General features: G+C 40.5%; 1 protein-coding gene across 1 annotated transcript in view; it reads left to right on the forward strand.

Moving 5' to 3' along the window:
* LOC110174043 (neurobeachin-like) overlaps positions 1-4,306 on the forward strand; it is a 783,761-nt gene extending 779,455 nt beyond the window's left edge. The window contains exon 62 of the mRNA XM_055166710.1: positions 4,197-4,306. Within this exon, the coding sequence (XP_055022685.1) occupies positions 4,197-4,287 (91 nt within the window). The 3' untranslated portion in view covers positions 4,288-4,306. The remainder of the gene's footprint in view (positions 1-4,196) is intronic.
* Positions 4,307-13,161: the final 8,855 nt, after the last annotated feature.

Here is a 13,161-nt window from a genome sequence, read left to right on the forward strand (position 1 = left end):
CACAGCTGTCAGAGAGACCACTTACAAATGTTCCTGGAGACAAGGCAGTTGCCATAGAGACGCAACTGCTTCTTAAGCGAGGTTTTTGGGAGAACAGAAATAACAAGCACAGGATCTCTTTTCGTATGCATCTGTTTTCAGGTATAACTTCCATGGATATAAAATCAACTGTTTTTTTCAACCATGATACCAAAACAAGAGCCGTTTTGTTTAGATTAAAGAGAAAATATTATTCAAAATGTACCTTTTTCAGCTTTCTCCCATGTTCTAACACGTTTCCCTGATCTAATGCCTGAAGAGGTTTTAGATGTTTGAGTAATCTAGCGATCTCTCCAGGGCCTGTCACCTGAAACAAACAAACAAAAACAAAAAAAAAACTCTAGTTTCTTTAGCAGGGTGCACGCTGATTGTAACGTGATAGAGCTCTGAAGGGGGAGTGATGTGGAATCAGCCGGAGAGCAAGAAGAGGGGGAGTCAGAGCATCGGTGTTGTGATGGTAACCGCTACTAGCACTAAAAGTGATGATTGATGAGAGGCAGAATACACTCTCCTCCAATACTAAGTGAGTCTGGTCACTGTTTAATCTCCCGGAGTTCAGATGGGAGTGATTGACAGGTGGATCAGCCAATCACGGTCACGCATGGTCCGTTTGTATCAAAAGAAATATGTCTGCTTAGTACGAGAAAAAAATGATTGAAAAAATATCACAGGTGACTGAAAAACGTAGAGGATTTCTGTTGAATCAATGAAAGTTTTGTCGCTTTAGGTGTAACAGAGGGCGTGGGGACCAGACTGATATCTCTGTATAAAAAACACAAACAGACATCACTGGATCTGACAGACAATGGGACCACAGCAAACCAATTCAAATTATGTAGTAGGGTTGTCCCGATCTGATCACGTGATCGGAAATCGGCGCCCATCATGTGACTGCAGACTCGAACCGGACTCGACCGTTATGGTTCAATCAGGTATCGGGGATAAATAATATAGCACACAACGGTTTTGTTTTTTGTTTTTTTTCGTGAGGCGTGGGATTGGCTCAGGGACGTCCAGTCAGAGCGTCTTTCTGTCCCAGCGCCTGCTGTACTAGCGGCACACTCACGGGACTTTTGGGCCGTGTCGTGCTCGGGCGTTGTTACCTGTGGTTCTGTGGCCCGTGTTCACACCTGCGCAGCCGATGGCGTCGTCACACAGCGCTGTTTCTTTGTATGATGTGCAACGGAGTTGGTGCTTTTGGCAGGGAGGGTGGGAAAAGCGACATGAAGTGTCTGTTGAGCAGTGAGACTGATGTTGCGGTGCATGCTCTGGTGTTTGTGGATGTGGTGGTGGGGAGAGGGACTGTGGGGCTTCTGTCATCTTGTGTTTATTTATAATATCATATAATATCATATAATATCAAATATACAAACTGTAGATTGTGCAGAGTTTAGTCTCAGGTCTGATCTGATTCTGGTCTGGTTCCTGTTCTGTTCAGTTCATTAAGTTTACTAAGTTACACATTCCAAGACCAGACTGTGGTAAAAGTAAAGTTTTCAACAATGATGGTGAATGGTTAGAAAAGTTAATTCAATTCAAGTTTTGTACATTTGATTTTTCACAAGTTCAGCTCAAATACTACACATTGAAATCAACACAATCTGATCCCCACACATCCTGGATCTTGTTCTTTGCTCTTAGTTCATTTTATAATTTTTATAGAAGTATCAGATCGGGACTCGGTATCGGCAGATACTCAAAATCAAAGGACTCGGGGGCAAAAAATTGTGATTGGGACATCCCTATTATGTAGTTCTGTTGTTCACTTTTTTTTTTAAGACATTTGGATGTTTCAGGATTATTGAACGAGACAAATGAACACAACTCAGGGCATATTGCCAATGAGGAAACAACATTATAACAAAGTTTTGAAGTTTACCCCAGGGCTGTCCAGATTATGACCTGGGGGTCAAATGCGGCTCTCAAGTCTGTTTGCTCTCAAGCCTCCTGCACAATTGGCCAAAATGATCATAGGCAGAACTTTTTATTACAAATGAAAGTGATTCTGACATTATTACCTCAAGAGCATTACATTGCAGTGAGATACAGACCTAAGACTGCTGTTCCAGGTCTGATTAAAGGTACGTGGGCTCCGTCAAAGCTGTTCATGTCACTGTAAAGTCACTGTATCAAGACCAAGGGCATATGTTTCAGTATGCGGCTCTTGCTCCGCGCACACGTCTCTGAATACAAGTGCGCTCACATGTGGATAAGGCTGCCGCTGTTGACTACAACCCTGTGACAGTGACCTCATCATGTGACCTGAGGGGTCGGGGGTCACGGGGGGTCACGCCTCAGGCTAAACGACCTCTGGCCTACAGTCAGATTCATACATCACATGGAGAGGAGGATGTATGGACCTGCCCAGAGCAACGGATGTGCAAGCGCTCAGAGTTCACTGCTGAAAACAGAGCGGGTCAGATCATGTTTTTCCCTCATTGTTATTAGTTTTAGAATTTGCATAATATAGTTGACGTAGAGATATAACGAGTAGACTGAGGGTTCAGTCCTGATGCTTTTGTCCACTTAACAACTCGGCTATTTCGGGAACATTTTGGAACACCAGGTCCAGTCTTCTGTATTTTTCCCTTTAACTCTAACCTTAAAATTTGATTATGACAAATTTCAAGTGGAGAGCAAAGGCCTATATAAGTCTATCTGATCTCTATATCTATCTCTAATGTTGAATCTTCTCATTTGTTTGAGATCGGCTTATGGTTTAAAGCAGGGGTGTCAAACTAATTTTGTTCCGGGGGCCGTATCCAACCTACTTTGATCCCAAAGGGGCTGGATCAGAAAACTCATGGCATATAAACCCCAAAAATAACAATAAATTCAAATATTTGTGCAGAGAAACGCAAATCTATTACAGACATCTTTTTTAATTGATGAACTCTTTCTTATTATAATATTATAATATTATGAACAATCTGAAACTTTAAGAAAAATTCAATTTCAACACAATGTTTGAACATGAACTTGTATGTAAATAGGAATAAGTCAATTTTTATTGGAAAATCCTGCACTTGGCTCCACTTTTCTCATGTTGGACATTTTTCTGATGAGGGTGTCACGGTCAACAGTCAAAACGATCGTCCTTTAAGAGCGTTTGGAAAGAGACAAGTCTTCATTTGTGCTGCTCTGGTGGGAGGGGCCACGTACAGAGACGCTGGAGACGCTGCTGTGATAAACACCACAGAAAATTACCAACATTTTAATAGAAAATATAATTAAAATATTTTAGTAGAAAATCACCCAAGGGCCACATTAAAGGTCTTGGGGGGCCGGATCTGGCCCCCGGGCCTTATGTTTGACACCTGTGGTTTAAAGTCTTTGGGGATGAATAATTGTAACAGTTTTTGAAATAAACTCAGATCTGTGAAGAGGTGAAAAAACATTTAGTAAGATTTAGTTTTTGAGGTATATTTACAAACATTTATTTAAACATTTATAAACATCAGTAAATTAAAAAAAACACAATAGACATATGTTAAATGCCGTAGTGTGGAACATTCCAGGCAAATAAATAACAGATAGAAAGAGAGTTTAGACGAGGGGTAGAAAGAGAGAAAGTAGAACAAGGATTCTATTGAGTTGAGTTAAAATTTACAGTTGGAGTGAGCAGAGGTGAGAGTAACTGCACTTCTTAATGTATTGATTTAGTGAAGTACATTTGTGGAGGCGAAGGCTGACCGCGTTCTTCCTCTCACCTCTGACCCCTGCATACTGCTGTTGTGTCTTTAGGCAAGACACTGAACACACTGTAGTTTCTGTCCTCCGCTCACTGTGAAGCGAAACACGTGGCTTTGAGATCAGGAGAACAAAGAATGAAAAACTCACCGATCTTATTTTATTTTAGCTCCTTAAAGAGGGACTATTTTGCAAAGTTACGGTTAGGTAAGGTAAGACTGACTAATAATGAAGGATTACTCAATCATGTGGTCTGTTTTTGAGGATTTAACAGCATTCTAATATGGCTTAAAGCTCACAAGAGTCAATTTTGCACAATAGATAGATAGAATAATAGACTTAAAACGTGTGAATGAAACGAAACACGAATAAACGCATATCAACGGTTGTATTTTAAGGAAACAACATTGTACCGTAGATCAAAAATACTCACGTGTTTTATGATCTTACTCGTGTTTCTCTTGTAGGACTCTGATCACTGGGATGGCGTCTGGAAGCATCGTAGCGTTCAACATAGACTTCAACCGCTGGCACTTTGAGCACCAGAGCCGCTACTGAGACCCAGCGCTCCACACAGGCCAGGGAGGAGAGCCCGGAGGAGGTCACGGAGGAGAGGAGGGGAGGAGGACAGGGAAGAGAGGGAAGCTCAGGGGAGGCCGAGGAGGAGAGTATAGAGGAGGGAGGAGGAGAGCGGGTGAGGCCGGGAAGGAGAGCGCAGAGGAGGCCAGGGAGGAGAGGGGAGGAGAGCACAGAGGAGGAGAGGGGAGGAGAGCAAAAGGTAGGCCAGGGAGGGGAAGGGAGGAGAGCCGGAGAAGGGAGGAGGAGAGCGCAGTGGAGGCCAAGGAGGAGCGAGGAGGAGTCCAGGAAGAAGAGGGGAAGAGGTCAGGGAGGGAAGGAGAGGAAACTAGAGAGGAGAGCACGGAGGAGGCCAGGGAGGAGAGGGGAGAAGATCAGGGAGGAGAAGGGAGGAGACCAGGGAGGAGAGGGAAGGGGAGGAGAGGGGAGGAGAGCACAGAGGAGGCCAGGGTTGAGAGCACAAAGGAGGCAAGGGAGGGAAGGAAGGAAGGAGAGAAAACCGGGGAGGGGAGCGTAGAGGAGTCCAAGGAAGAGAGAACAGAGGAGGTGAGGGAGGAGAGGACAAAGGAGAGAGGAGGCCAGGCAGGAGCACAGAGGAGGCCACGGAGGAGCAGGAACGAGTTCAGGGAGGAGAGCACGGAGGAGGCCAGGGTTGAGAGCACAAAGGAGGCTAGAGAGGGAAGGAGAGGAGGCCAGGGAGGAGAGCACAGACGATATCAGGGAGCGGAGGGGAGGAAACAAGGGAGGAGAGCACAGAGGAGAGAGGAGGCCAAGGCGGAGAGCACAGAGGAGGCAAGGGAGGAGAGGGGAAGGAGGCCAGGAAGGAGAGCACAGAGGAGGCAAGGGAGGATAGTTTCGAGAAGGCCACGTAGGAGAATGAAGGAGGACAGGGAGAGGAGAGCACAGAGGAGGCCAGGGAGGAGAGGGGAGGAGAGCGGAGGAGGCAAGGGAAGAGAGCACAGAGGAGAGAGGAGGCCAGGGAGGAGAGGGGAGGAGGAGGAGAGCTCAGAGGAGGCAAAGGAGGAGAGTATAGAGGAGGGAGGAGGAGAGCACAGAAGGAGGCCAGGGCAGAGGAGAGGCCCGGCCACGTCCAGCCTCTCATGGGGAGTAGCTGTTATACAGTTTTTCAAGCAAACATTTTTACCAGAGCAATTGTAATGTACTGTAATTAAAGACGCATTGTGTAACATTTTTGTTTGGGGGGGTCCATCACCTGCTTGTTTCTGTGGACATTAATAGCTCTACCTTACATTTCTTCAATCACAGCAACTCAAAAATACCTAATACCTTGGTCTGGTTTGGTCTCCATGGAGATTGAAAGGTTTAATGCCATACTGCGAAATATTCCAGACAAATACAATAACATATCCATGGAAAAAAAAAAAACATTTGATGGACCCTCCACCAAAAAAGTTACACAATGCACCTTTAAACTAAATCTGAGCTATCTGTATTTTACTTAAGTACATTTTAAAGTACTTTTACGTCACTACATTTGGGAGCAGGTGTGTGTACTTTATACTCCACTACATTTCTGAACTGGACTGAAAAGTAAAAGTATTAAGGTTGTTTTATTTCTAACACATTCATAATCTGAGCAAACAAAAGTATAACAACAAAACATAAACAAATAAAAACAGCTAGGAAAAAATTCACAGTAATGATAAATTGTTTTAAAAATCCAGCACAAATAAGAATCAAAATCACAACATTTGAACAACATTGAATCAAAATCACAACATTTGAACAATACTGAATCAAAATCACAACATTTGAAGCTTTATTTGACCTCAAAATCTGTGTGAAATACAGATTTTTCTTTCAGTCAGTCTGAACTGGACTGAAAGGTAAAAGTATTTAGGTTGTTTTATTTCTAACACATTCATAATCTGAGCAAACAAAAGTATAACAATAAAAAATAAACAAATAAAAACAGCTAGGAAAAAAATTACAGTAATGATCAAATGTTTTAAAATCCAGCACAAATAAGAATCAAAATCACTATATTTGAAGCTTTATTAGACCTCAAAATCTGCGTGAAATACTTCCACTTTTCACTCTTTTACACAAGTACTTTTTTCATGTGATACTTTAACTTTGATTTTTATATTTTCTTTGCTCCGGTATCTGTACTTTTAACAAAACTGAGTACTTCTTCCGCCTCTGAAAGTAGCACAAGTTTTATCAGTAACATGCAGATGTGTATTTCAGACTGGATTTGTTTTTATATTTTGTACTATTTACTTTTTATACAGTGAACAGCAGTGGAAAGCGTCTGTGTTCTGAGTCTAGTTTCTTGATACTTTGCAGCTGACGTCTTCAACTTTCCCTGGGGGTGTGAAGTTAACTGGGGGCACTGCTCTGTCTAAAGAAATGTTCAATTTTTTGATCTGTAAAAGGAGCAGGGTTTATAAGATTTTATTCTTCCTGTTCCTTTTGTTCATGCAGCAAAGACGAGGCAAATAATTGTAGAAATATGTGTTTATGTTCATTTTCAGATTTGTTGTTGTTGTTGTTCTTTCAATTGATGCCAACAAAATAATAGCATGAGCAATAAATAGATTAATAAATAACGTTCTATTACTCAAATTAGACTTTAATCTGACCAAAAAGAGCTGATTTAGTTGGAACTACAATAGGTAATTTTTTTCTTAAGTTTTCAGACTACCGTATTTTCCGCACTATATGACGCTCTGAATTAGACCAAAATGAAAAAACAGATAACGATTTGTTTTTTCAATTTTGTCAAAGTCCTGGGATTAGTCCTGGTTCAGTCCGGATGCTTTGTCCGGCATCTCCAGTTTTGATCAATTTTTTCTATTACTCGTTTCAACACAAAATCGAAAACTGAAAAAAACAATTCGTTATTTTGGTTTTTGTAGACAAATAGTGAAGAAATACCGTATTTTCCGCACTATAGGGCGCTCTGGATTATAAGGCGCACTGTCATTGAATGGTCTATTTTCAAACTTTTTTCACATATAAACTATATGAGGAGCATTAAATTAACAGTTAGATAAGCCAGTCAAACTTTATTTAACGTGCTCACAATAACTCTCAACTTTGTTCAATTGTAACGCGTCAAAAATAATACTGTCTGAGAGGCTAAATTGTTAGTGTATTCACAATAACTCATAATTGTTCAAACAGTTGGGTGATTATGGCGTCCAGCACACCCGCCTTCCTCTCATCATTATCCGAGTCAGTGTGGTTACTGTTCCCTGGCCGTTCAGTGATGATTCTGGTCTTGGTGAAAGCTCGGACCACAGTTGGTACTGATCCTTAGCCCAGGCGTCCACGACCCGTTTGCAGATCGTGGCGTAAGTCGCTCGGCGCTGTCTCTCTGTCTTGGTGAATGTGTGTTCTCCTTCTCTCGTCCACTGCTCCCACGCAGCTCACACTTTCACTTTATAACAGCCTTGAGTTTAAAGTGGGCGTTGTGAGCGTGTCTCTTGACAGGTGCATTTTGATATTAAAAGGAATCACAGTATGTTTTACTCCGCGATGCTCCTGACTACGAGAGCCGTAATGCTGCAAGTGGGTGCGGCTTTGTAGTTTACTAAAGTCGTACTAAGACACCCCAATAAATTCATATATAAGGCACTCTGGGTTATAAGGCGCACAGTCGTATTTTGATGAAATTATAGGCTTTTAAGTGCGCCCTATAGTGCGGAAAATATGGTATTTTAAAACTTTTTCATGAGTCTTTGCTTTGTGTCTCCGCGATAACTGCTGAACATTCCACTATAGACATACACGTAGAACATTCCCAGCGTGACGTCACTGCGAAGTATCAATACTCTGCCCTTTCACACTGACATTAATAATTCTGAGGCAATATAAATAAAGGAGCTGTATGTAGCATGAGCTCTGAGGTGTTACGATTAAAACTGAGACTTAAACAGTTTTATCTTAAATTTATTCAATTACAGGTGGTTTTAAAGCTCAAAAATACTTACATTTTGACTGTGAGCGGGACATCTGTGTCATGAAGGTCGTACAGTTCTGTTATATGGCCCCAACCCTACACCGGCCCCCATCACAGTCAGGAGCGAGAAAAAAGTTTTAAAGAGGGGATATTTTACTTGTATTATGGGGTATTAATCGCTGACTAATGAAATATTTTGATCACCATGTTACCTTTTATTGTTTTGAAAATGCCTCCCTCCCTTTGCTCTCCGCGCTAACTCACTCTCCCTTCAGAACGCTATCACACCACAACCCTGTCCCACTAATGAAACTATTGCACATCGCATCAGGTTTGTGAAGTTGTAGTGTACAGTTTTGTATCATGTTTTTGTATATTTATGTAGAATTGTCGTGTCGGAGCATGTTAAAAATGATTTAAAGGTGCATTGTGTAACTTTTCTGGTAGAGGGTCCATCAGATTCTTTTCTCTATGGATATGTTTTTGCTTTGTCTGGAATGTTTGAATGTTTCACAGTATGATATTAAACTTTTCCATCTTCACGGAGATCAAACCAGACCAAGTTACAGGCCAGATCTGTGGAGAGGCGACCCCGCTCACAACCAGAATAAATTCGAGTATCATTCGTTCATTCGTTTTTCAAAACTAAAAACAAAAAAATAAAAAAAAATATTATTTTCTTCATTATTTGTTTCCAAAACCAAAATGAAAAAAACAGATGATGATTTGTTTTTTCAGTTTTTGATTTTGTGTTTAAATTAATAATGGAAAAAACGGATAACCAACGTTTCTCGTTTTCGTGACTTAAACTACGATGCCGAACTGAACCAGGTCTAAACTAGGACTAAAACAGGTCTAAACCAGGTCCAAACTAGGTCTAACCAGTCTCAGTCCTGCTCTGGTCCCGGTCTAAGTCCTGGGCTCAGTCCTGGTCTGGTTCTCGTCTCAGTCATAAACCAGGACTAACCCAGGACTAACTCGGGACTGAACCAGGACTGAACCAGGACTAACCCAGGACTAACTCGGGACTGAACCAGGACTGAACCAGGACTAACCCAGGACTAACCCAGGACTAACGGGACTGAACCAGGACTGAACCAGGACTAACCCAGGACTAACCCAGGACTGAACCAGGACTGAACCAGGACTAACCAGGACTAACCCAGGACTAAACCAGGACTGATCCAGAACTAACCCAGGACTCAACCAGGACTAAATCAGGACTGAACCAGGACTAAACCAGGACTAAACCAGGACTAACCCAGGACTGACCCAGGACTGAACCAGGACTGAACCAGGACTAAACCAGGACTAACCCAGGACTGAACCAGGAGTGTCGGGACGGGACCAGACTGGAACGGAGACCAGTTTAGACCTTGTTAAGTCCTGGTTCAGTCTGTATGCGGCATTAAAGTCCGGCCATTATCCGTTTTTTTCCATTATTCATTTAAACACAAAATTGAAAACTGAAAAAACAAATCATTATCTGTTTTTTCATTTTGGTTTTGGAGACAAATAATGAAGAAAATTGTTGGGTTTTTTTTGTTTTCTTATTTTTGCTATTAAAAAAAAGCTATAAAACCACCTGTAATTTAATAAATGTAAGTTAGAGCTCTTTTAATGTCATACTGTGGAACATTCAGGCACAGCAATGACATCTCCATAGAAACAAGCAGGTGACGGACCCTCCACCAGTAAAGTTACACAATGGACCTTTAACATAATCCCTTAATAATAATCCTTCTTTAAACAAAAAATACATACATTCATTACTATTGCATAAATAAATCATTAAATTAATCAATAAAGTTTTTTTTAGGGAACACAAATATGCAAAAATACCAGCTGAATTTATATTTTTGTTTGGTTGTTTTGCACATTTTAATCCAAAAAATATTTCACTACTGTCTGTATTTATGTATATTTGTATGTTTATTCTGCAAATGCTTAAAAATTGATAACAATAAACTTTTAAAATAAATACATGCGTGTCAAAGATCGATCTGTGTGGTGGAGCAGTTCTGTGTGTGGGCATTTTTTCTGCTGGGGGTGCTCTACATGTATCTCTATTAGTGGAATGTTTAGGAGTTACCATGGAGACACAAGGCACACGTGAGCAAACGCTGTCGTAAAAGTTTTAAAATAGTCTGAAAACTGATTTTGAAGGAGGTGAATCAAACTTTTAACAAGATAAATTTTCAAATTACTCATGGAAGTAAGAAAAATGTGTAAAAAAAAAAAATTGTAAGCTGAAAAATCTCTTACAAAATCTTTGGAAAAAAAATTGTATGTGTGATGAAGAGACAGACAAAAGCATTATAATTCTGATGAGGAAACAACACTAACAAATAAGAAAAAAATAGCAGAATATGTGCCTTTAAACTGGGGGAAGTGAGTTAGTGATGCTCTGCTGCCATCTGCTGGTATAAAATATACAACACGCCATATCCCATACGTCATTTCTGCGTAAATCTTTGAACTTTTACAGTGACTCAGCTGTAATTTGAAAAAAAAAAAAATATATATATATATATATATATATATATATATATATATATATATATATATATATATATATATATATATATATATATATATATAGTTTGGTGTTTTTCCTATCACAACGCAAAAATATCAAACTTGATTTTGATACTAAGGAATAGATTCGATGCATAGAACCAAAGTAATGTAATTTGTAATTAATTTTAAATGTAATTTTCAACATTGAAGGTGCCTTGTGCAACTTTTCTGGTGGAAATGGTGAAATGTTGTTGCTTTGTCTGGAATGTTTCACAGTGGTATGGTATTAAACCTCTCTATCTTCTTGGAGACCAAACCAGACCAAGTTACAGGTCAGATCTGTGGAGGGACTGCTCAGTCAGAATGCCTGTTTTTATTGGTATTTTTGAGCTATAAAATCTCCCTTACTTGGTAGTGCTGTTTCATGTCATACTGTGGTCATTCAGGTGACAGACCCTCCACCAGAAAAGTTACACAATGCATCTTTAAATCTTAGTATTTTCTTTTCTATTCCCATGTGGTCTTAATTCTGTGTAATCTCTCAGTGGTCCAGGTAGGTTCCATAGTGGTCCATGGGCGTGTACAAGTCTATGTGCTCTTATATTTGTTCTGATAAAGCTCAAAATCATTTTAAAGATTATTCAGAAAAGCTTCATTTCTGCCCTGTCAATGGGACTTTTTTAGTATTGATACTTACTGTAGTTACAAGGTTCCGATACTAATTTTAGTATTGATTAGTATTTTAGTATTGATTAGTATAGTAATTTAAAGGTCCTGTATTACACAAACGTAAATCTAGCAAGCTTTAATGTTATAATGTTACCTCATCAAAAACATACATGGAGTTAGTTTGTTTTTTTTCACACGTTTGAGTATTAGTCTGTTTACATCTCCAAAGCTCAAAATGATCTGTTCAACGTTGTCATGAGGCTATAGTTTTCAAGTTAATAGCTACTTTTTATTTTTATTTCAGTAGAGAATGGAAATTTCAGAGCTGAATTATTGTAGTGAAAGTTTATGGAGTTTAAAAAGACAGAGGAGCACTTCCTGTACATCCTGAGGGTTTTTCAGTTTAAGATAAGAACTCAGTCTAAATATGCAGGGTTTGTGTGTTAAACATATTTGAATAAAACAAAACACAACTCCAAGTGTGTTTGTGATGAGGAAACATTATAACATAGATCAGAAAATTGTGTCATATCGGTCCTTGAACATGATTCTTGCCAAGATCTGGAAGACTCAACTATATACCCTTCACATTCCCCTGCCATCTCCAAACAAGCTGTCCGGTCAAACATCAGCCAAAGCACAGGTGCCTACCATTAGCCTGAGACTTACATGCTCATTCAGATCAGATTGTTATCTGGTAGCTTGCATGCAAAGGCAACAGGTTACAAAATAAAGTGTGGCTTGCGCCCAAGCGTGACACTTCCAATACAACACACTGTATAAATGATTAGTATGATGTTACAGCCCCAGGCCTTAGATTGTCATTTGTTCTGTGTCTTCTAAATTATTCTGTTAACACACCTGGATTCCTGCTGTGGGAGCCCTCGTTTGTGATTGGTGGGGTCAAGTCTACGCCCACCTCACCTGCAGCCACCGCCCCCTATTTAAGGAGATTACCAGCACCTGTTCGTGGCTGTTTGCCTTGGTGACCAGTCTGCCATTTTGTGTTCTGTGTTTGTGTGTTTAGTTTAGTTCTGTTTTGTGCGTTTTTTGATTTGGTTGGGCATGTGAATGTCAGCACAGAGTCTGTGCTGACATTCACATGCAGAGACTCATGGGAATGAGAGACTGCCCGGCAGTCGCTCGGTGCTCTATCCCTTTGCCTGCTCGTTTCTGGGTGTAAAAGTCTGACCTGAGCATAGGGCGCAGAAGGCATAATTGGGTGGGTGGTGTGGTGGGGTACCACAAACCATTTGTGCTTAGGGCATCAAAATGGCTAGCAACGGCCCTGTCACTAACACTAGAAGCACCTCAAATCCGTTATCAATGCAATGATCATGTACAGTTTTTATTCTTGTAGAACAGGTTTGTCTCAGGCTGGGAAAACTTCCTAGAACACAAACCATGACAACACCAACATAGCCGAGCCATGTCCTACAAAAATATAGACAGCTTAACTTCGATAATATACAAAGATTAGTTTTGTTGTTTTTGGATGTTTTCATTGCCCTGACAAACGTGTCCAAACTCACAGACTCTTTCTTGGCCTGCGGCTGGGCCTTAGTTCTGAACAGAAACTGCGTGAAAATAGAAGACAGACAGGGATATGTGATTGGGGAGCTCTCACTTAAACCACAGAAGTGTAATAAATATAATAATAAGGTTATATCTTTGTAGCAGAGATCCGTCTGAACTTGTCAGCAGAGTGAGCGCTCTTCGCGCTCGGCTCCAGAGCTGAT

The sequence above is a fragment of the Boleophthalmus pectinirostris genome, unplaced genomic scaffold, assembly GCF_026225935.1.
Source record: "Boleophthalmus pectinirostris isolate CB_2022bp ecotype Guang Dong unplaced genomic scaffold, ASM2622593v1 HiC_scaffold_9, whole genome shotgun sequence".
NCBI lineage: Eukaryota > Metazoa > Chordata > Actinopteri > Gobiiformes > Gobiidae > Boleophthalmus > Boleophthalmus pectinirostris.